Here is a 24,034-nt window from a genome sequence, read left to right as displayed (position 1 = left end):
ACAGCTATTCTTTCCAAGTTTCCCCCCAAGGTGAGATTTTTCTTTAAACTGATATACTTGCAATGAAAAACAAGCTGTTCTTATGTTCTTAAGAACTTATGTCATTAAGAACATAAGAACAGCCCTGCTGGATCAGGCCCAAGGCCTATCTAGTCCAGCATCCAGTTTCACACAGTGGCCCACCAGATGCCTCCGGGAAGCCCACAGGCAAGAACTGTTGCTCCCCAACAACTGATATTTAGAGGCATCTTGCCTCTGAGGCTGGAGGTGGCTATAGTCCTCAGACCATTAGCCACTGACAGATTTGTCCTCCATGAATTTATCTAAGCCCTTAAAGCCATCCAGGCTGGTGGCTGACACCACATCTGGTGGCAGAGAATTCCATAGGTTAATTATGCATTGTATGAAAAAGTACTTTTTTTTAATCCTAAATTTCTTGGCAATCAGTTTCATTGGATGACTCTTCGTTCTAGTATTATGAGAGAGGGAGAAAAATTTCTCTCTCTCCACTCCATGCATAATTTTGTAGACCTCTATCATGTCTCCTCTTAGCCATCTTTTTTCTAAACTAAAAAGCCCCAGATGTTGTAGCCTCACCTCGTAAGGAAGGTGCTCGAGGCTCCTGATCATCTCGGTTGCCCTCTTCTACACCTTCTCCAATTCTATAATGTCCTTTTTGAGGTATGGTGACCAGAACTGTATACAGTACTCCAGATGTGGCCACACCATAGATTTGTATGATGACATTATGATATTAACAGTTTTATTTCCAATCCCCTTCCTAATGATTCCAAGCATGTAATTGGCCTTTTTCACAGCTGCCGCACATTGAACCAACACTTTCAGTGAGCTGTCCGCCATGACCTCCAAGATCTCTCTCCTGTTCAGTCACTGACAGCTCAGACACAATCAGTGTATATGTGCAGTTGGGATTTTTTTCCCCACTATACATCACTTTACACTTGCTAACACTGAACTACATCTGCTATCTTGTTTTCCACTTCCCCAGTTTGGAGAGATCCTTTTGGAGCTCTTTACAATCTTTTTTGGATTGCACTACCCTAAATAGTTTGGTATCATCTGCAAATTTGGCCACATCACTGCTTACCCCATCTTCTAGATCATTTATGAATAAATTAAAAAGCACCGGTCCCAGTACAGATTGCTGGTGGACCCCACTTCTTACTTCCCTCCATTTAGAGAACTGTCCATTTATACCTATCCTCTCTTTCCTGTCCTTCAGTCAGTTACCAATTCACAGATGAACTTGTCCCCTTATCCCATGACTGCTATATTTTCTCAAGAGTCTTTGATGAGAAACTTTGTCAAAAGTTTTTTGAAAGTCCAGGTATAATATTTCAACTGAATCACCTTTATCCACATGCCTGTTGACACTTTCAAAGAACTACAAACATTTGGTGAGGCAAGATTTACTTTAGCCATTAGCCATGCTAATTCTCCTTCACCAAAGCCTCCTATAATGCTTAACAATTTTATCCTTGAGAATGCTTTCCATCAATTTGCCCAGAACAGAAGTTAAGCAAGACAGCCTGTAATTTCCTAGATTGCCCCCCGCCCCCGCGTGAATCCCTTTTTGAAAACTGGTGTTACACTAGCTACTTTCCAGTCCTCTGGTACAGAGCCTGATTGTAGATATAAGTTACATATTTTTGCAAGGAAGTTGGCAATTTCACATTTGAGTTCTTTAAAGACTCTCAGGTGGATGCCATCTGGCCCTGGAGATTTGTTAATTTTTAGTATTTCCAGATAGTTTAGAACATCATCATTTCTTGCCATCTCTATCTGACTTAGTTTTTTAGCCTCTGTCCCTGAGAACGTAAATCCTAAAGAATTATGTCTAATATGTGTGTTATATATTTTCAGGCTATCATAAGAAAGAGGTGGTACTTTTGAAGACAATCAACACATGCCACAGAATCATGTAATAGAGCTTTTCTTGGTCAGAGCAGGTGGCCTAGGGCCCTTTCCCTTATATTCCAAGTTTTCTATGTGCAGGGAATTCCTTTCTTCAGGACAGCACCAAAGCATGCAATCTGCTAACTGGTGTCTGAATAGTGCAGTCCAGGATTGTGTCGCATGTATTGACTGGAGAAGGGATAAAAGCCATCTCCATATATACAATTCATTATATATACACATATGGAGAACTGTGTTCTCTAGAGGAAGTGTGTGTGTGTGTGTGTGTGTGTGTGTGTGAGAGAGAGAGAGAGAGAGAGAGAGAGAGAGAGAGAGAGAGAGAGAGCGTGCGAGAGAGAGAGCGCTTCCCTGTGTCAAAATCATATTACATCAGTTTCCCATTCAAACTCAGCATGTATTTTAACCATCGAGCTGTTTGTTGTTGAAATCTAGATACTATTACTATCATCCAGATCAAGTACTACTCAGGAGTTACTCTAAAGGACTACTTAATTTCAATAGGGCTTCTCAGGATTTAGTCTGGATGTCAGCCATTGTGCCTCATTCATAAAACAGAAAAAACTAGTTCAATCTAAGAGACATGCAGCCAAAAGAACCTACTCAGGTGCATTTCATCACTGCCATCACCACCAATGTGCCCATTTCCACATGTGCATCAGGGCGCTTTCCAGATTAGACCCTGCTACGGAGTCACAGTGCTTCCACACTTCCTGTGTTGTGACAGGAAGTCCCTAAGCTGACAGTAGGGTGCCGTTCACATTTCTGATGCCTTGTTTTGAAGCTTTTAGTCGCTGAGATTTATTGATAGGACATTGTATGTCTGGCGTAAAAAGGTTGCTATTTTTTCAGGTTGTTAGTTTTCGAGGGACTGATCCCCTGCTGGGCACTTTGCTATTTACGTTTTGAATGCAATTTGCCTGAACAGAAGTATTTTGCCACTGTTGAGCGGCTAACTAGAAAGTAACCAGCTGTCTTTCAGCTACAACATTTCTACTATGCACAAAAAAAGTTCTCTGGCTTGGAGCATCTAACAACAGCTCTGCATAAAGATAACTTGTGCCTTTTCAATAAATTCTGAGTCATACACAACTAAAAAAAGAACTACAGGTTACTCACCTGTAACGTTGGTTCTTCTAGTGGTCATCTGTACTTCTACACATATGGGCTATGTGCCTGCGCAGAGACCTCGTCGGAATCTAACAAGCTCGATTCTCCTGCTTTGGGAGGAAATCCCACCCACAGCCACTATATGTGGCTGTGCCACTCCTCAACCTCTCAGTCACAGAGTCCAGTAAACCTCATGGGGAGGACAGGAGGGTGTGTAGAAGTACAGGACTACTAGAAGAACCAATGTTACAGGTGAGTAACCTGTAGTTCTTCGACGTGGTCTCGGTCTTCTACACATAAAGCTCATAACAAGCTAGCACCCAAGGAGGAAGGAAGAAACAGAAGCAACATATAATCTGCCAGAACATTTTATTTCAGAAACAAGTACATCAACTGAAAATGGATTGCAGGACACTCCTGCCAAATACAGCATCATTTCTTGCCCTGGTATCAATGGCATAATGATGGATAAATGAATGGGGTGAAGCCCAAGTAGCTGCCTGACAAATAGCGTCCAATAGGACAGCACAATCAAAGGTCACAGAGACTGCCATGGACCAAACAGAGTGAGCCTTAATGGGAGCAGGCAACTGCTTATGAGCCAACTGATAACAAAGCTCTATTGTGGAAACTATCCACCAGGACATGGATTGGGCCAAGACTTGGAGACTTCTAGGTGGCCCATCATACAGAATGAATAGGAAGGGAGACTTTCTCCACTCTGCAGACCTCTGAATGTAGAAGGACCATGCCCTTCAGACGTCTAAACAGTGCAACCTCATTTCCGCATCCGAGGAAAGATTTGGAAAAAACACAGGCAAAGTGAGCAGAGATGAACAGTGAAACATGGACACCACTTTGGGCACGAATTTAACATCTGTCCTAAATACAACCTTAATAATAATAATAATAATAATAATAATAATAATAATAATATTGATTTCTATACTGCCCTTCCAAAAATGGCTCAGGGCAGCTTACACAGAGAAATAATAAATAAATAAGATGGATCCCTGTCCCCAAAGGGCTTACAATCTAAAAAGAAACATAAGATAGACATCAGCAACAGTCACTGGAAGTACTGTGCTGGGGGTGGATAGGGCCAGTTACTCTCCCCCTGCTCAATAAAGAGAATCATCACATTAAAAGGTGCCATCACATTAAAAGGGGAAACGTGCCACAATGGCAGCCAAATACACCTTAAGGGACAAAATCTTCAAACCAGATTCCTTAAGGGACAATAGATAGTTACATACATCTTGTGCAGATGGATTGAATGCATAAAACCCATGTTGGGAAGCGAAAGAAGTGAAACGAGTCCACTTGTGATCATACGACTTCTTGGTGGACTGCTTTATAGCAGCTACCAAAATTTCCTTAAGTCTCAACGGGAAGTCGGCAGAACGCGCCATGCAGTGAAATGAAGGGACCGAACGTCCAGGTGGAGCACCCATCCCTGTTCCTGAGACAGAAGGTCCAGCAGGGCAATACCTAGGTATTTCCAGTCCACCGCCAAGCACAGCAGGGTCAGAAACCAAGGCCTCCTGGGCCACCACGGGGCTATCAGGATTGCCCTGGCCTGGTCCACTCTCAGTTTGTGCAGGACCCTTGGAATGAGGGGAACAGAGGGAACAAGTACAGGAGAGGGCCTGTCCAGGACATGACAAAGACGTCACCCAGAGAACTCCCGCCCAGCCCACCCCTTGAACAGTAGAGGGCATACTGTGCATTGTCCCGGGAGCAAAGAGGTCCAGAGTTGGGACTTCTCAGGACATGAATATGTTCCTCAGAACACCCTGATGCTGGTGACATCCCGGATCATCCGCAGTGTTCACTTGTGTGAGACCACCATCATCCTGCTCAGAGTGTCCGCCTGGACATTCAACACACCCTGGATATGGACCGCCTGGTGTGACATCGCATGTGCCACACATAAATGCCATAGATCCGAGGCCAGAAACAGTAGGTTTGTCGAGGATGTGCCGTAGGCTTTCACCGTCATATTATCTGTTTGTTTTAGCACTGAATGGCCCCCAATCAGGAGCAGAAAGCCTTTGAAAGCGTTGAAAATGGCCAACAGTTCCAGATAATTGATGTGTCTGGTCCCTCCTCAGGGGAACAATGTCCACTCAGATGAAGCCTGTCCAGGTGTGCTCCCCAACCAAGCTCTGACGCGTCTGTCGTGACCACCCAGCTGGTCCAAGTGGCTAGAAAGGGAGTACCAACCCTCAAGTGCCGAAACTCCATCCACCACTCTGCCATCACTCATACGCAAGGAGGGGGTGTACGCTCGAGATGGCCCGGATCCTGAAGGGGATCGAACACGTCCAAAAACCATCTCTGAATGACATGTATCCAAAGACATGCTTGTGGCAGAACATACGTCTTCGATGCCATGTGACCCAACAGGCATGGCATGGCACGCATGGTTTGTGAGCCACCAGCCAGGAAAGCGGCCGCCAAGTTCCGAAGAGTAACTATATGGCCCATGAGAAGGAGGACCTTCTCCAAGGTCATGTCGAATATCAGTCCAATGAACTGAATTTGACGAGTGGGTTCCAGTTGAGACTTCTTGAAGTTTATCTGGAAACCCAGCTCTTGCAGAGTGTCCACCATGATCTCGAGAGCGTCCAGAGCTCAGGTGGACGCCATGATCAGCCAACTGTCCAGTAAGGCAGTACCTGCACGCCTTGCTCCTGCAGGAACGCCACCACCGGGGCCAGACATTGCTATTAGACTCTCAGTGCAGTCATGAGGCCGAATGGCAAGGCCTTGAATTGATAGGGGATCCCCCCGATCTGAAACTGCAGGAAGTACTGATGCTGCGGGCGGATTGAAACGTGGTAGTACACATCCTTTAAGGCCAGCGATACCATCCACATGCCCTTGCCCAGGATGGAGATAATGGTCGATACCAATAACTTTCGGAACTGTTTGTACACCAAATGTCTGTTCAGAGTGCTGAGGTCTAGTACAGGGTGCTGGCCACCATCTGGCTTTGGCACCAGAAAGTACCGGGAGTAGAATCTGAGGCTGTTGGGGTTGACGACTCACTCGATCGCATCCATTTCCAGGAGGGCAGCAATCTCCTGCTCCAACTCTGGGGTGCAAGAAGTCACCACAACCCCAGATACTGGCCATGTCCCACAAAACTCCAGGGCATACCCCAGACGTATGATCATGAGGACCCATTGGTCCATAGTCACTTTGTCCCAGCTCACTGAGAATGGAGCCAGGCGAGTCCTGTAGCACCCCAAGTCATTGTTTCTTCTGGGGGACACCCGGGTGCTGCTTCTGAAAAGCCAGCTTACTGGGCTGGCCTCCTGACTTGTATCTCGGTTGGAACTTGGAGCCATGAAAGGACCATTCCAAAGGTGACTGTTGCTGGGAAGGGGCCTTTCTTGACTGGTAAGGAGACCATTTGGCCGTCCTCTGTGGTTTACTAGTAGGCGAAGCGTGTGACATGGAGCGTGCTGTGCTGCTCAACTTCTGTACCTTCTGGAATGTATCATCCATTTGCTCAGAAAATAGGCTAGAGCCCTCAAAGGGCAGGTTCTCGATTTGAGACCGGGCCTGATAGTGCAGTCCCAATGACGGCAACCATGAGTGTCTTCTGATTGCCACCGACGTGGCCATCACCTTAGCTGCACATTCCACTGAATGGCGGGCTGAATAGAGTTATTTTTTGGCCACCTGAATGGCCTCTCGGGCAAAGGACTTGGCCGGATCTCTCTTATCTTGTGGGAAGAGCTCCAGAAAGGGACTTACCTTCTCCCACAAAAAAAGATTATATTGGGTGTTATAAGCCTGGTAATTTGCCACTCTCAGATGAAGTGCTGATGCAGAGTATAGCCGCCTCCCGAAAGAGTCCAACTTTCTGCCCTCTTTATTGCTCGGTGCCGACTGGTGGTGGTCTCTGGTTCAGGGATGCCTCTACAACTATCGAATTTGGGGTGGGGTGATTTTTCAAAAAGGACGTATCTTCACCCAGTTGCACCCAACAGAAATTTTCCAGATGTCTGTTGGGTTGGGAAAGCATCATCGGCTTCTTCCAATGACCTTTAATAAATTTCAGCAGTGCTGAGTTTAGGGGCAGAGTGGCTGGTATGTAGGCCTTGGAATCGATTAGACTGAACAGCAGGTCTAGTTCTCCTTTCTGTTGATTACCCAGGTTCATGCCCAGGGCAGAAACCATTCACGTCACATACGCTGTGTATAGTTTGAGGTCTTCTGATGCGGAGATCGGTTTTGAGTCCGACTGAACGTCAAGCAGGGATGATCCCAGAGAAACTGCTTCTGAGTCCTGTGAGCTATCCTCACTCTCATAATCAGGCTCCAGAGGAGCCAAAGTGTCTTGTGCCGCGGGCATGAACCCGAGGGGGAGCCCAGCTTGTCAGCTTGAGCATCCAGTACTGAAGTGGTTTGAGGTATCACCGGCGGCAAAGGGAGTGGTTCGCAACGCTCTGCATGGTCCCTTGGGGAGCGTTGAAGTGAGCGGGAATGCTGCCTCCCTTCCGAATGCAAGGGGGGTTCTTGCCAAGCCCTCGTAGACAAGGACTTCCCACACATGAGATCCTCCGAATAACAGGGCCCATATTGCGGGCGAGCATAGTCAGAGTACTCAGATCAGTAGTCCCCTTGGTACCTATCATTTGACTCAGCATCCCGGTGCCACATACCATATGAAGCTTCAACTGTGCTCAAGGGAGAGCGATACTCTGGTGTTCGATATCAATCCTGATAGGGTTGATCACAGCGATCCCAGGATCATTCCTGTTTGTATGAGGAAGAGCGCTCCTCCAATCCCCAACAGGTACATCTGTCTCTGAGTGGAACACACTCTTGGAAGCCCTGATGGGGTGACCATCGCCTAGGCATCTGTCACAAGCATGTCCGTCCAAGGCTTGGTCCAAGGTCACTGTCAGAGAAGCTGGTAGCTCAGGGATCCTCCTGCATCTAAAACAAAGCACAAAAGAAACAAATCACTACTGAGTATCAAGTTCACCCTGTCTCCCCCACACCTAGGTCGCTCACCAGGTTCCAAGAGTCCTGAGCCCAAGGTCCATGACATCACCAAGGGATGTCTCAAGGTGGGGTAAAGCAACCTGATGTCTTGCTCAGGAACCAGGTCTCAAGCATCCGAAGTCAGGGTCTTAAGGGTCCAAACAAGGAGTTGGGAAATCCAAGCAGCTGAAGGCTGGTCTGCAACAAGCCCAAGCAACACGTAGCTTTCCAGCAGCTTGGACGTAGTCTGCTGGCTAATGTATGGTGCTTGGCTAATTGCTCTCCTCCCCCAGCCAGCTGTTGGAGATTCAGCATTTATCTCGTCTGTTAAAAAGACGCTGACTTTGCCTCAATGGCTGTAGCTGTTGCCAGAGTTTGGTATGCCTTCACTCTTGAGGGGTAGCTGGTTGTTCCTCTTCCAGTTCAGGATCTGACTTTTCACCCCCTATCTCTTCTGCTTCCGATGGCCCCTCTGGAGCTGAAGCTTCATCTTGGCCTGGCTCAGCTGCCTCCTGCAGCCTGATCATCAAGCTCTCCCCTTCAGGTGCCTCTTCCTCTGCTGGAGGGTTGTCAACTTACCCCTCCTCTTCACTCTCTGTGGGTGAGGACATGACAGCATCCAAGGAGCATCTGCTGAAGGCCTGGTTGAGGATTACACCTCCTCCAAAGAAGGATATCCCTGTTCCTCCATTGCCACCAAAGGCTCTCTACTGGACCTGTTACAATCATTGGTCACGTCGGGGGTTTCCATCATCACCGGTGAGCTGGGCCGCTTTGACACCGATGACCTTTGTACTGTACGATCCGAAGCCACCTTTGCCTTTTTGGTAACAGGCGCCTCTGACTCTGGAACCTCTTCTGCCTTCTTCTTCTTAGGTATAGGAGGAAGATGACGACCTGCTGGCAAGTCTCTCTGTAGTTTCAACTTCTTCTTTTTCAACTTCGGTACTGACCCAGACGGATCTGAAGAGGACTTGGGTACCATAGACACTGGGTGCTGAGGAACATCTTCCAAGCGCACGGGCTCTCTAGAAACCATCGATGGTATAGTGGCTGAGGGCGTCTAGTGGTACCAAGGCCGGGATTTAGGATTCTGCAGGAGCCGACACAGCACACTCCGATTGCCCTGATGTGGCCATCTTCACTGACCGTTTCTGCGACAAGACTTCTGATGATCGAAGAGCCAGATCCCACAGGACTGCGTGCAATACCCATCCTGTACAGCAGATGGGTATTTAAGAGAACATCTTCTTCGTTATATGCCCCACCGCCCATTGAGGTAATCTGAGGAGGTCCATCTCCAGTTACCGCCAGCTTGTCTGGTGGCCACACGGAGACAGGCCTTCTCGATTGCTGCCCCGAGGTTGTGGAATGCGTTCCCTGCTGAAATACGATCCTCCCCATCTCTGACTATTTTTAAAAAACATCTGAAGACCCATCTCTTCACCCAAGCTTTTTCAGCTTTTTAAATTTGTAGGTTTTAATTCAATGCTGTTTTTAAATTGTTAAACTGTTTTAACCTTCTATATTTGTTTTAATTGTTTTTATGTCATTGTTAACCGCCCAGAGATGAAAGTTTGGGCAGTATATAAGTTAAACAAACAAACAAACAAACAAAATAAGTGAGAAGCCCTATTTTTGCGAGCCTGCTTCATGAACTTCTGGCAATGAAGACAGGTCTCGACAATGTGGGATACCCCCAAGCACAATAGACACTCGGCATGAGTATCAGGGGAAGGGATCTTAGATCCACAGCGGATGAATTTTTAAAAGTTTGTCATGCCCAGCATGCATGCCGAAGGCCGGCTGGCCACCATGCTCCATCCTGGCCGAGATCAGAGCTCCAAAATAAGGAAAAACCCCGCAAAAACAAAGTACAACAAATGAAAAAACATGACTATCCGAAGATATTAGGAAAACAAGAAGAAAACCAAATAAGCAAGGAAAAAAAACAACCAAGGGGATATCTCGATCCTACTCGTTGACAAGCTGCAGACTCCATGAGCTTCATTGAAGCGCGGACGAAGAAAGACTGAGGGGTTGAGGAGTGGTGCAGACGCATATAGTGGCTGTGGGCAGGGTTCCCCAGTGTTGCCAGAACCTAAGGGGTATACTCGTGGGTCAAATGGGCCGTAACCCAGGATTTGGCTTTTTAAAAGCCAAATCTGGCTACCTAGGTTCCCACCCAATCTAGGAATCTAGGTTCCCACCCAAAGCAGGAGAATCAAGATTGTTAGATTCCGACAAGGTCTCTGCGCAGGCGCATAGCCCATATGTGTAGAAGTACAGATAACCACGTTGAAGAAATACATTTTACCATGATTTATGAGCTTTTTAAAATTTTAGCCATATGTTTTGAGATCAACAAGTTCTGTAGGGTCAATACAATTCCGCATACTGTAGAAGTAGTTTCTGGAAAACATAGCAATGAGTATTTGTTGTTGTTTTATGCTGAACATGGCCTATTTTGGCCAATATCAGTAATCTCTGAAGTGCTATACCCTGGAGGTAATTCAGGCAAACAATTGAAGGAAAATCCAGGAAGTAATAAAGTGGAACTAATAAAAACATTACCTAATATAACACATCAAGCTTTTTATCAAGACATATTAGAAGTAACAGTACAACATTGTTTGACATCAAGTAAAAACAAAACAAAACATTCCAATAGCCCCAAACTAGTGTATAGACATTGACTAAGATATTTAACATATATATTCTATGTTCTATGGGTGGTAGGGCATGATAGGTGCTACCTACCACCCAACACACAAAAGAAATGGGCAAGCAGGTGATTAAAAGATTTTTTAAAACCTCTCCCCAAAACCCTTATAGGATCCTATGGGGAAAGATTCAACACTTTTAAAAAATCTCCCGCTTGCCCATTTCTTTTGTGGCTGGGTAGTAGGTTGCACCATTATGCCCTACCACCCAAACTTCTACTCATAGGTAGTAGGGGCTACTTATGGGTAGTAGTTTGGGTGGTAACCATGGGGAATAATGTGGTGTTTTGAGTTCCCCATTGTTCCCTATGGCTGGAAAAAGCAGAGTACACAATTTTGCAACCCTGCCTTGAAAAGCACCACAGAAGCACACATTGGGGCTATTCTGATGAACACAAAAATCGGGCTAGCGGATATTTTTGCTGATCATCAGAACCACCGGGCTCACAGCTGAGCCCGGTGGTTCTGGAGCGGCTAACCCGCTCTGGAACCCCTGGTAAAAAGCAGGTTTGCGGAGCGAGCGCTCCGCAAACCTGCTTTTTACAATCGTGAGTAGCCGGGTTGTGCCTTTGCGCCATGCCTACTCATGAGTAGACCCCCGGCCGGGAGGCGAAAAGCCACCTCCCGGCTCGGGGGTCTCCCCAGTATGCCCTGCGCACTCGCACAGGGCATACTGGGGCTTGCGGGGGCCATGCGGCCCCCAAGCTCCCCAGTCCCCGCCGGCTCCATCTCGGATCGTGAGACCCAGCTCATAAAAAGGGAATCTGCCCCTCCTGACACAGAACACACATTTCAAAGACAGTCCAAAAAAGGCCAAAGAAGTATCACTGATCCAGAATCCAGTGCCAGCCATAGTGCATGTGCTTCAGGAACATCATTGGCAAAAGCTGCTCTCTCACTCACAATTATGACTCCTTACATTATTAGCATTGCAACAGCTGCCACAGCAGCACCTTTAGCAGCAAGCACAGCCATACACTCAACTAGAGTAACTTCAGCCACATTTTGACTGAGTCAAAATATCTCTGTAAAATAGAGACAATACCAAAATAATACCTTGCAATGCAGATTGCAGAACAGAACAGAGCAGTGAGTGAACCACAAGTTAGTCTCAAGGTCAGACTAAGCAATCAACAAGAAATATTTCTCATCACAACACTATCTCACAAACAAACCAAATCACAACTCTTAAAAGGCAGGCAGGCACCAAAGTTCTGCCTTTGTCAATCTGAGATCCAGCAAAACCAGATAGTTAGAGCAGCAATAGCACAGCATATTAAAGCTGAGAAAAGAAAACCACTAAACCATACCTTCCTTCCTTCCTTCTGCCCTGATGTATCCTTTTCTTCAAGAGGCTCATAAGGAAGGGCTCTCCCTCTGCCTCCCAGGAAATGTTCCCTCTAAGGCATGTGAACACCCTCAAACGTCTTTTTATATCCGCGCAGTTAACTTTAGATCCCACTCAAGTTTAATTGGGAAGGCCCCACTCTTAATGCATGTCCACACACAGCGCCTTGATACTGCTGTCCAGAACAAAACTCATTCAGCACACAGACAAAAAAAAATTAGAGCGAACACTGCTCCCAGGCCCTTTGAATACATTTTGAAATTCTCTCCAAAAGTGCCCCCCTCCTCCCAGCCAATGGGGATACATGACAACACTTGATTTGGATGATAACAAGCCAACCAAGAAGCAAGGAGAACACAAGCAAACAGGAAGCCAGTGCCAGAAAACCAAACAGCAAGGGAAAAACAGCCTGCTAAAATGATGCTTGAAACACTCGAAATGTTTTGAGTCAAAACGGGGTCATTTTGTTTAAAGCTTGAAACAGGCCCTTTATTTTAAGGGTGGTTTTTTCAAGCTCAATACATTCAAAACAGCCTGTTTCGAACTCAAAATGTTTTGCACATTCCTAACCTTGGCCACTAGTTCTTACTAGTTGCTGGATCAGGGCCATCATATTTTCAGGGAGCAGACAAGGGAAACCAGACCAAAAAAAGGCAAAGATGGGGCAAAGGAAACGTTCATTCTGCTGCCACCATATGCTGCTATGTTGTCTTTAAAACTCTTACTGTTGTTCAGACATTACACTAATATGTGATGAGTGGAAAATAATAATGACCTATCTCAAATTACAGTTAATGAGGAGGTTTTGTAATATGAGTCAACTTCCCAGTTAATAATTTTAACATACAGTCATAGGATTTTTCACTTACTGGATAACATATTGTCTGCTCAAAGGAAAAAGCAAGTTGTATATGGAACTGGAAAATGTAGAAAAGGAAGCATAAACAACTCCTAACTTGAACCAGTAGCATTTTAACAGAATAAGTCCCATTGTTGAGCTTAATGGAACTCACTTCTGTGGGCTTTTAAGATCAGTCAACTCAACAGACACCACACCTCATGTTAGCCTCCGTATTAAAAGCCCATTATCAGTGACAATTGTGAAATATCTATTTCTCATGTAATACATAATGGAGGGGAAGCCTTGATGTGGGAGAGATATGCTGCTGTTGACGGATCCTTTGTTAAAAAAAATGTGGCTAGATTATGTTGCAGGTCTGCAGAAGGGAGTGAAGAATTTTCAGATAGCTGTTTTTAGAGGGCCCTAAACAAAAGGATATTAAAATGGCTGTGCATTTTTATATATGATCAGCTTTACTTCTGTTTGTTATTGAAGATAAATCACTGGATGAGTGTTCCTTTACAGCAGCTTCACAATGTGGGAACATGAGACACCCAAATATTTAAAACAACAAGAGTGGAGCAGGCATAGGTTGGGAAAGCTATGTTGCTCATCACTAATTATAACATAGGAAATAAATAAATGCCTATGACATTTGTGCAATCACATTCCACATAACATTCACAATAGCAATTAACATGCTATGTGATGGAAGTACTGCATTTTACCCAGGTAGAAATGCTGTAAAAATACTATATGCCTGCAACAGATGTACAGACTAGAGGAAAGATATATGGATTGTCCACAGCAAATAGTGTAAGCACTTTTATTTCACAAGAAAACGGATAAATGTAAAAAATGCTCTATGTCTGCTTAGAACGTATAGATCAAGTTTTGGGATTGCAGTCCAAGTAACTAGTTGCTTTTATTTTGTCTGAAATGGTTCTGTTAATATTTGAACAACAAAGATCCCAAACGCTTTATGGAAAAAAGCATTACATCTTAATACAACCACATTTTTGTATAGATATTTAGTCATTGGTTGTAGTTATAGAACAGCTGAGACTTACCATGACTGTAAGACAGAAAGTTCCCTACAAATTTTATGTATTCATATGTTGGAAATTCCTTTGGGTTCAGACTTCCTCTTAGAAGATGACAGTAAAATTCTAAATTCTTGTCAGCTGGAATGTTTGAAAACCATGTCAAGAAAGTGACAAAATACAATGTTTGTAAATTACACAACTGAGACACAAAGAAGCAAATGGAAGAACCTGAAATAATTCAGCAATATTGCTTGTGGCCAAAGGGGTCCACATTTTTCTAAGGGTGTGTGGTTCAAGGTCTGGTCCTAATTTGGACTGGTGCTGAGGGGAAGGGGCGGTAAGCAGCACCTTTACAAGTAAAGATGGAGGTCATTACTAGCATGACCGCCACTCCCGGCAGCTTCCTGCTGTGTTGCTGCTCCCCCCAGCAGCCTGCGCATGGCAGCTGTGCAGCTCTATCACTCACCTGGCCTCTGTGCATGTGTGCAGGCCAAGTGAGTGATGAGCTGTGCCTCCTCCATGTGCACGCTGCTGGACGGAGCGCCACCACAGCAGGAAGCTTGCTGGAGCGAAGGTCATGCTGGAAAGGACCTCTGTCTTTACATTTTGAAGTACCGCTCCCCCGCCCTCGCCCCTGGCGCCACCTTGAACCACCGGTCCAGTTTGAGGTTTGGCTGGATCTCAAACCGTGGTCAGCACACACCCTTACATTTTTCTACAACAATTTTGACATGAATCTAGGCTCTTCATAACTATAAATAGGCATTTCTCATGCATACTTAAAGCCAAGGAGTCAGTTTCTCTCATTCTATTGTAAAGTATAATTTCATGAAAGACATAAGATAAGCTTACTATATATGTAACTTTTATATATTATTATATATTATTATTATATAATAATAATAATAATAATAATAATATGTAACTTTTATATATTATTATAGTTTTGAAATTGTACGGAAGATTCAATGTATAAATATTCTTTCTGGAAAAATATATGGAATATACTTAAAGCAAAACATTCATAAAGATATTTTCTGCAGACAAATATATATCCACTTTATTTTTGTTCAGTGAACATAGAAGAAATAGTACTCACATTTTAAGTAATCTGATGAGGCAGAATCCACTAAAAGCATATGAGATGATAATATTTTATACATATCTGAATGCTCTTGTTCTGGAAGGAAATTTATCAAATTCTGATCCATTACATCAGACTGTAAAAGATAACCAAAAAGTGAATTATAAAAAGACCCAAAATAGGCATTCACATTCTTTGCAATCAGTCCTCAATTAATAAAACATAAGGCTTTAAAAAAGGTTCTAATTCTGAAATATTAAATTAAGTATTAAGTTAGAGACATTTGCATGTAGTTCTATAATTTTATATTTGTACTCACTGAAGTCAATGGGAATATTGATCGTTGGGATTCAAATGAACCCATGTGTGTTTCTAAGGCGTTCCCCTCATTTTACCATAGGAACAAAGGAAGCTGCCATATACCAAGTCAGACCTTGGTCCATTTAGCTCAGTATTGTCTACCTAGACTGGCAGTGGCTTCTCTAAGGTTACAGGCAGGAGTCTCTCTCAGCCTTATCTGGAGATGCCAAGGCGGAAACTTGGAACCTTCTGCATGCAAGCATGGAGATGCTCTTCCCATAGTGGTCCCATCCCCTAAGGGCAATATCTTACAATGCTCACATGTAGTTGGATTCAAATGCAAACCAGGGTGGAGCCTGCTTAGCACAGAAAACAATCCATGCTTGCCACAAGATTAGCTCTCCTCCCATACCTCCCAGCTGCAATCCTCTACATGCCACTCCCCCAGCCTTCAGAAGCAAATTTTAGTGGGAAATGAGGAGCTGTAGAAGGAATAAGAGGCTTGAAGAATAGTGATGCATTCAGAATATAGCACTGGCAGTCAATCCTTCAGATCTGGTCAGTATTTCTGCTTCTAAGACCATCCTTAATAATTTTTTCCATTATATAGTATTTCACCATAATTAAAAAACAAAATTTATATAAGCCATAGGCCTATGAACAATACAAAAATAAAATCTACATCAGGCAACATTACACAGATAAAATAGCAATTATTATAAAACATGTTATGAAAATTTAGCAATAATCAGAAAGTTTAGATAATGAGAAAGAGCCATATCCATCTGATGGGTCAACTATTCAATTTACTCTTTAAACAATGCTTGGAAAATGCATTTAAAAGAATATATTGTTTAAATAGAAAAAAACCCATATAAACAGTCTTTTAAAAGAATATTAATGTTTATCATCAATCAACTATGCCAGATACACTTCATGATAGATCTATTCTACCCACAACAATAGGGTTAGTCCCCCTTGTGTGTGTGAGGTAAAGGTAAAGTGTGAGTCGGTGTCGACTCCTGGTGACCACAGAGCCCTGTGGTTGTCTTTGGTAGAATACATGTCTTTCCCATAGTCTGGGAAACATAGCAGAGGTGATTCAAACCGGCAACCTCTGGCTTGCTAATCAAGTCATTTCCCCTCTGCACCATTAGGTGGCTGAGGAACTGCCTCTAATTCGGAGATCTTCATGCATAGCAACAAGCTGACCACATCTAGGCTGCAAAATGAATACACAAGGATTACTCACTGGTAAATGTCCAAGAAGAGGTGTGATGCTGTCGGAAACATACATGATGCTTCCATCTGTGGTAACAGCTATAACAAACCCATCTAATGCCTGACAGACAGACAGACAGACAGACAGAAAGTTTTAATGGTTATAAATTATGAATTTTTTACATTTTAAATTTGGTGTTCAGAAGGTTTTATTTGAAATGTTAAGTCCTAAGATGCTTATCTCAAAGATCCTCAGTGGTTTCAAAGCACGACTGAAAACATTCATTGGATGGGTATTGTGTTTGAAACTCAGTTGAAGCCCCCTGAGATGAGATCTGGTAGAGTTTGTTTTCTCCCCATATCAACTGAGTTTAGTTCACTTCCCCTGCAGCATCAAAAAACAATCATGAGTGGAGCCAGGACGTTTGATGGGGTTAGTCTTGTGCCACATGGTCAATTAAAACAAACCACACACCTTAGTAAAATCGACAGGATTTTCTTTATACACAGACCTAATTTAAACATTAATATGGGCAGCTTTTCAAAACTTGCCTCTGTGCTTTCAGCTCTTTACTATTTTGATACTGTCATTACCACCACATTACTTCTTTTATTCATTCCTGTATTGACGGTAACCAAATGGTCTATAGAACTTTATGTTCCCCCTCATCATTCCAAAACAGAAAACAGTGATGGAAAACTTGCCTCTTTGTTTCTGACTTTAATAACATTTTCCTAATTTTTCATTCTAAGCTGAGATTCTAAATATTCCAGTGAGCCTTTGGGGAATGCATCAGGGTCGTGAACTGCATGTTGCCATATGACATTTTTATGATTATAGCACTGATCTTAGAGAAGAAACAATCTCCTAACTAAAGCTATGTTGGGCTTATTACCATGGACATTTGTGTGAGTAAATTATTTATTTATTTTGGATCCAGGATACATTTTCCAGATGGACTCTCATCAGGGTTTTATAGAAGAAAATGTATCCAAACATTACTCTATTTGTGTGCAAACAGTTTGTGCAACATGACACACTTTTCTGCAACGGTTACTCAGCTGAAACAGCCACGGCCATTCAAAAGGAAACTAATAACAGCTGCAAGACAAGCAGAAATTAAGTAGGTGAATCTGGTGAAGTCTTTCCTGCCCTGCAGTTGAGTGATGGGAAAAAATGTCAGCTGCTGACTTTTTGCTTGTCACACAACAGTTAAAAAGAAAGGAGCCCTGCTATAACAATGCTAGCAACTAAAAACAGCCAGAGGCGTATCTAGGGAAAATAGCGCCCAGGGCAAGCACTGAAATTGCGCCCCCTGTCCAAACATCTGATACCCATCTTTCAGATAACTTTACCATATTATCAGCTCAAAAATACAAGTCAAGCTAGTTAATCTTTTAATATTTCAAAAACTATTTAGCAGTGGACGTAGCCAGACCAAAAAAAATGCTGGAAAACTACAAATTCCAGTACGCTGGGGCTCATGAAATACCCAAATACTATGTGGAGGTGTACTTGGAAAACTAAACAGAAGCGCCTGCCTAATTGTCTACTGTGCATTGTAGCATCACTATTACACAAGTTTTAAAAATAAATGGAGAATTTGACTTTTCTCAGATACTCTGAAAATGCAGAGTAAATTGTGTCACTGCTTGGAATATATTCTAATATTTCAGAAAGATAGTTAAAATGAGAGAAAGAGAGCAAGAAACTCCCAGTGGGCCTTAATACTAAGGATTTCACACTGATTCAAAGACAAACTCACCATTAATAGCCATCACATTTAACTCACTTATCACAAGAAGCAAAGTAAGAGCAAATGAATACAATCCTAGCTCATAAGCTTCAGCTCAGTATTCACAAGCCCTGATTCTCTGTACATAGTGCCAAACTGAATATGTGTACAGTGACTTATATTATATTAAATTAATTTTTTTACCTGTAGCCCCTTCAGGGGGCTTCCTAAAGGCCATGGTGGGAGTCTGCAAAGGTTCCCTCTCCCCCCGCTGGCCTCTAGGGCCTTGCAGGGACCATTTGAGCATGGGCGGTGGCCATTTTTAAAAATGTTTTTTTTTTTTAATGGCCACTGAAAACAAAATGGCCACTGTGCATGTTCAAATGGCCTCTGAGAGGCCTGGCATGGCCTAGGGCCTCACAGAGGCCATTTGAGCATGTGCAGTGGCCATTTTGTTTTCAGTGGCCATTTTTTTAAAAAAAGTTAATTTTTAAAAATGACGCCCCCCTTCAAGTGGCGCCTGGAGCACGTGCCCTGCCTGCCCCACCCTAGATACGCCCCTGAAAACAACAATTAGCAAAGAAACTGTTATAGAATATATACCATGGAGTTTAAAATTCAATGGCTATTTAATTTACTATATTTCTAATAGCAATGAAGAGAATTAAGACTCATCACTAAAAAAAATCCTGAAGGTTCCGCTTGCAAAAATGAAAAATTATATATAGGACGTAACAAAACCTACGAAATGTGTACGATGTAACAGGAATAGGCGTTTTCTCTATATCCACTAACAGGCCTTCAGCTATTTAGACATAAAAACACGATTTTAATTTATTGTAAATCAGTTAACCTAATGTCATTTCATCTTTCTACTGCATACCATTTTGAGACTTTTTTGTGAAAGGTGGGGAAAATATAAATAAATGACTGACATGATGAGGAAAATAACTCAAGGTAGTCCCATTGCAATTAAAAAGACAAGCTAGACATTGCCTAATATCTTTTTAATTTGAATGTGACTACTCTGAGTAATATTTCCCTCAACATGTTAGTCAATATTTTTAAACAAATAAATAGATCAAGAGTGTTAGGCAAACTAATGGCAAATGGTTGTCTGTGCCATATACTGAAAATTTTTGTTGCACTCCCAAACACTCTTGTATCAAATTATAAAGCACAGTTTATAGCTTGTACGTTGAAGGCTAGTGTGAGCATGAGGCTATTTTCCAAGTTCTAGATTTTTATTTTCAAGATTAAATAAGAGTGCTTTGGTATCCAAGTTATAACTTTCTTCTATTATTTGTGTTATGGTTAATATGACTGCCATCTGTTGAGTTTTAAATCAATTTGTAGAATAATTTTTCACCTGGCCAGTTTGTGTTTCTTTGCTTCAACCTTCATGTTAGACAGTGGGCTGCATGGACACAAATTATCGCATGCAAATGATTGGTGGCTTTCATTTTTCTGCTCATTTACAGCAACCTCTACAATTGTAGACTAAAATTATTCTGGTTGGATACCATTGCTAGAAGTCACAGTTTACTTTGGAGGAAGGAACACACACATTCACAACTTTGCAAAAATTGCATTCACCTCCAACATCAGCTGGGTGAATTCTTCATTGCTGAGAAAAGAAGGCTTCCATTTCTGCTGAGTGTCACAAACCTCTGTCTGTGCTGAGAATTCTAAACAAATAAAAATATTGTGTTACTTATCTACCAGTAAGGAAGCTAATGTGCAACTTAGATGAGCAAAAAGTGCCGCTGCAGACGTATGCTTGTATATTCAGTGAGAATTTCTTCTTTGACAAACAAAAGGAGACTTCTGCAGGAGTTGTAAATGGATGAGTGTTTGTGTGAGCACAACAGTGGCTTGCAAGGCAGAAGTAAGACAAAGTATAATTCATAAAATCTATTCTTTTCTTGAAGACAAAGAAAGAGCTGGTTAGAAGCTATTCACACAAGCGTGCAAAACCGGGCTAAGGGAGCCCAGCGGGTTTTGCATGCTTGTGTGAACCACCAGGATCAGGCCCAATCCTGGCAACTATATGGCAGCAAACCCACCTGTGAAGCCTCCCTCTTAAATGAGGTTAAGGGAGTGAGCGCTCCCTTGACCTCATTTTTTCAATCTTCTCATGGCTGGCACACTTGGGGGGTAGATGGGGATCCCAATAATAAATAAACTTTAAATCCCAATAAACTCGCGCAGTGCATTATTGGAGCTCTGTGGTGGCATGTCCCAGCACCCCGACCCCGGGTAGGGATGTGCACGGAACCGGTTTGGAAGCACGCACACTGGGTACATCCGGCCAAGGACACCGGGACAACAGAGAGTTATGCTGCTGCCTCGATGGACACTTTTTAAATGGAGCGCCGGTGGGGGAAACATGGTGGGAGGGGTAAGGGCACCCTCCCCCTCCCTTAAAGGTATGCCCCCTGCTCATGCACATCCCTAACTTCGGGAGCTGCAGCGGAAGCCACTGCACATCTGGGCGGGTGATCCACCCACCAAGGGAAGGCAATAAAATCATCTGCAGGGAGGGTGAATCAAAACTGCTCTCCCCGCAGACTTCCACAGAGCTCTTTTCATTGATTGTGAGAAGAGCTCCATTGTGTTAGTGTAAAAGGACATGAGATCCCAGACTTCAAGCCTGCTAAATGAGCAAAGAGGCACCTTTTTAAAGTGGCGATTCTCTTTATTTAGCAGTGGGAGAGCAACTGGTCCTATCCATCCCCAACACAGGATCGCTCTAGTGGCTGTTGCTGGTGTCTATCTTATGTTTCTTTTAAAGATTGTGAGCCCTTTGGGGACAGGGAGCCATTTTCTTGATTGATTTATATCTATGTAAACAGCTTGGGAACTTTTGTTGAAAAGCAGTATATAAATATTTGTCATATTCATCGTATATTCTTTAACCCAGGGGTTTCCAACTTTGGTTCCCCAGATGTTGTTGGATTACAACTCCCATCACCTCCCAGCCACAATTTTATTTAATTTATTCATTTAAAATATTTATACCCTGCTGTCTTAGTCCATGACCCTAAATTTAATAAAGTAAAGTTTATACCCTGACCCTCCAATACATTACTGCTCAGGACGACTCACAACATATATAAAATAGTTATAATATAAAATCAGACTAATAAAATTAACTAATTTAAACAGGTTAAAAATCCAAGCTAAAACCACAATCAGAATCAGCTTTTAAAATTTCAAATTAAATTATTTAAAATTCTAAAAACTAAGAATTATAAAAACTAAAGACTAAAGAACCTACCAGATATAAGCAACAGACGAAACATTTATTTATTATTATTATTTATTTACACAGTCAGACAGGTGTTATTGACTGGTTTGTTTTACCCAGACATTGAGTCCTTCCCAAGGACCTGGGGTGGCTGAATTTTATTATCAATGTTGTTGCTGTTATTATAGATATCGTCGCAGAATATAGGCTGTTCCCAGTAAAGCTGCTTTTTGTCATTGGCTGGTGGTGATTTCTGTGGCCCCTATGGTGTTGAGGTGCTCTTCTAGGTCTTTTGGAATTGCACCTAGGGCACCAATTACCACTGGGATTATTTTAGTCTTCTTCTGCCACAGCCTTTCAATTTCAATTTGTAGATCTTTGTATTTGGTGATTTTTTCCATTTCTTTTTCTTCTATTCTGCTATCCCGTGGTATTGCTATGTCAATTATTTTGACTTGTTTTTCTTTCTTCTCGACTAGTTATATCACCAGTTATATCTGGTGTATTGTGTGGCAGATGTTTGTCTGTTTGTAGTTGGAAGTCCCATAATATTTTGCATCTTCATTTTCTACAACTTTTTCAATTTTATGATCCCACCAATTTTGGCTACAGGTAGCTTGTATTTTTTGCAGATGTTCCAGTGTATATCCCTGCTACCTTATAATGCCTTTGTTTGTAGTCATTCTGTGCGATATTTATTATTATTATTATTATTATTATTATTATTATTATTAATTCAATTTCTATACCTCCCCTTCCAAAAATGGCTCAGGGCAGTTTAAAAAGCCTTTTTTAAAAGATGTGTTTTCAGTTGTTGCCATGGAAGCATGGCAAAGCTCTTCAGGGAGGGCGTTCCAAAGCCAAGGGGCCACAACCAAAAAGGCCCTGTCTCTAGTGCCCACCAACCGGATCTCTGTTAGTGGCAGGGCCTTGTGCAGGGCCTGAGATGATGAACGGAGGGTCCTGGCATGTTCATATGGATGAATGCAGTCCGACAGGTACCCTGGCCCCAAGCTGTGTAGAGCTTTAAAGGTCAAGACCAGCACCTTGAATCTAGCCTGGAAGTGGACTAGTAACCAATGAAGCTGCTATACGATGGATGTGATACTTGTGAAGCGACGTGCACCCACAAGCATTGTGGCAGCATTCTGAACCAGCTGAAACTTCCGAACCATCTTCAAGGACAGCCCCATGTAGAGCGCATTGCAGTAGTCCAATCTGGATGTTACCAAAGCATGAGTGACTAAGGTCAGGTCCAACTTCTCCAAGGAGGGAAGCAGCTGGCACACCAGCCGTAGCTGGTAAAAGGCACTTCTACACTCTGCCGCCACTTGTGCCTCCAAGGACAGTGTTGGGTCCAGAAGTACCCCCAAGCTGCGGATTTTGTCTTTCAGAGGGAGTGTGACCAGATCCACAACCAGATTTACCTCACTACTCAGATAACCATTTTTATCAACCCAGAGCACTTCCATCTTATCTGGATTAAGTTTCCGTTTGTTTGCCCCCATCCAGTCCAGAACAACCTCCAAGCCATGGTTTAGAGCATCCACTGGCTCCCTCGTGTCTGCTGACTTAAAAGATAGGAAGAGCTTGGTTTCATCAGCATACTGATGGCACTGCAGCCCACATTTACGGATGACCTCTTCCAGAGGTGTCATGTAGATGTTAAACAGCATGGAGGACAGAATAAATCCCCGTGGCACCCCATAGGACACCTGTGGCACCCCATAGGCCAAGGGGTGGAACAAGCATTCCCCAGCACAACCTTCTGAGTATGACCCTCCAGGTCGAAGCAGAGCCACTGCATAACTGTGCCCCCAAGTCTCAATCTAGAGAAAGGTCCCAGAAGGATACCATGGTCGATAGTATCGAAAGCGGCCAACCACAATGACCTTTGCGCCACTGTGGTTGGGGATGATGGAAGTTGTAGTCCAACAATATCGGGGGAACCAAGGTTGGGAACCTTTGCTTTAACCATGTGCCACTCTTCCCTCTCCATCTGTATTCAAAAAAGCTTGTCACACAAACCCATCCTTGCTCTCTTCAATGAGTCCTAATCTGAAATTTTCTACAATATCAAGAGCATAGCCATTTTGTTTGCCATGCTGTAAAGTTAACTAGGATTCCAAATTTCCCTCTAGCTAAGGATGTAGCTACTACTTCCTCTATCAGGTAATATGAAAACACAAGCCAAGCTGCCAATTTTGAGGCATTTAAAGAAGTTCAGTACAGGAACAAGATCTACCTTTAGTTTTGTTACTAAATAGTTCAGGTTTGTTACTAAAAGGAGTCTGTCCTGAAGCCATGTCTTCCTGACTAGAAATGGAGATTTCCTTTAGTCAGGACTGGATGTGGTTAGTCTCGGTACATACTCAAGACATTTACATAGGAATATAGGAAGCTGCCATATACTGAGTCAGATCATTGGTCTATCCA

General features: G+C 43.1%; 1 protein-coding gene across 9 annotated transcripts in view; it reads right to left on the bottom strand.

Annotated features, from left to right (window-relative positions):
* NPAS2 (neuronal PAS domain protein 2) overlaps positions 1 to 24,034 on the bottom strand; it is a 127,310-nt gene that overhangs the window by 43,719 nt on the left and 59,557 nt on the right. For all 9 annotated transcript variants that reach the window (XM_053311573.1, XM_053311574.1, XM_053311575.1 and 6 more), the window contains 4 exons: positions 19,945 to 20,036; positions 16,644 to 16,733; positions 15,107 to 15,227; positions 14,032 to 14,145 (listed from right to left, as the gene is read on the bottom strand). In XM_053311573.1, the coding sequence (XP_053167548.1) occupies positions 14,032 to 14,145; positions 15,107 to 15,227; positions 16,644 to 16,733; positions 19,945 to 20,036 (417 nt within the window). The remainder of the gene's footprint in view (positions 1 to 14,031; positions 14,146 to 15,106; positions 15,228 to 16,643; positions 16,734 to 19,944; positions 20,037 to 24,034) is intronic.

Source organism: Hemicordylus capensis, chromosome 3, assembly GCF_027244095.1.
Source record: "Hemicordylus capensis ecotype Gifberg chromosome 3, rHemCap1.1.pri, whole genome shotgun sequence".
Classification (NCBI taxonomy): Eukaryota; Metazoa; Chordata; class Lepidosauria; order Squamata; family Cordylidae; genus Hemicordylus; species Hemicordylus capensis.
Note: the sequence above shows the minus strand (reverse complement) of the source record. Positions and strands in the feature narration are given on the sequence as shown.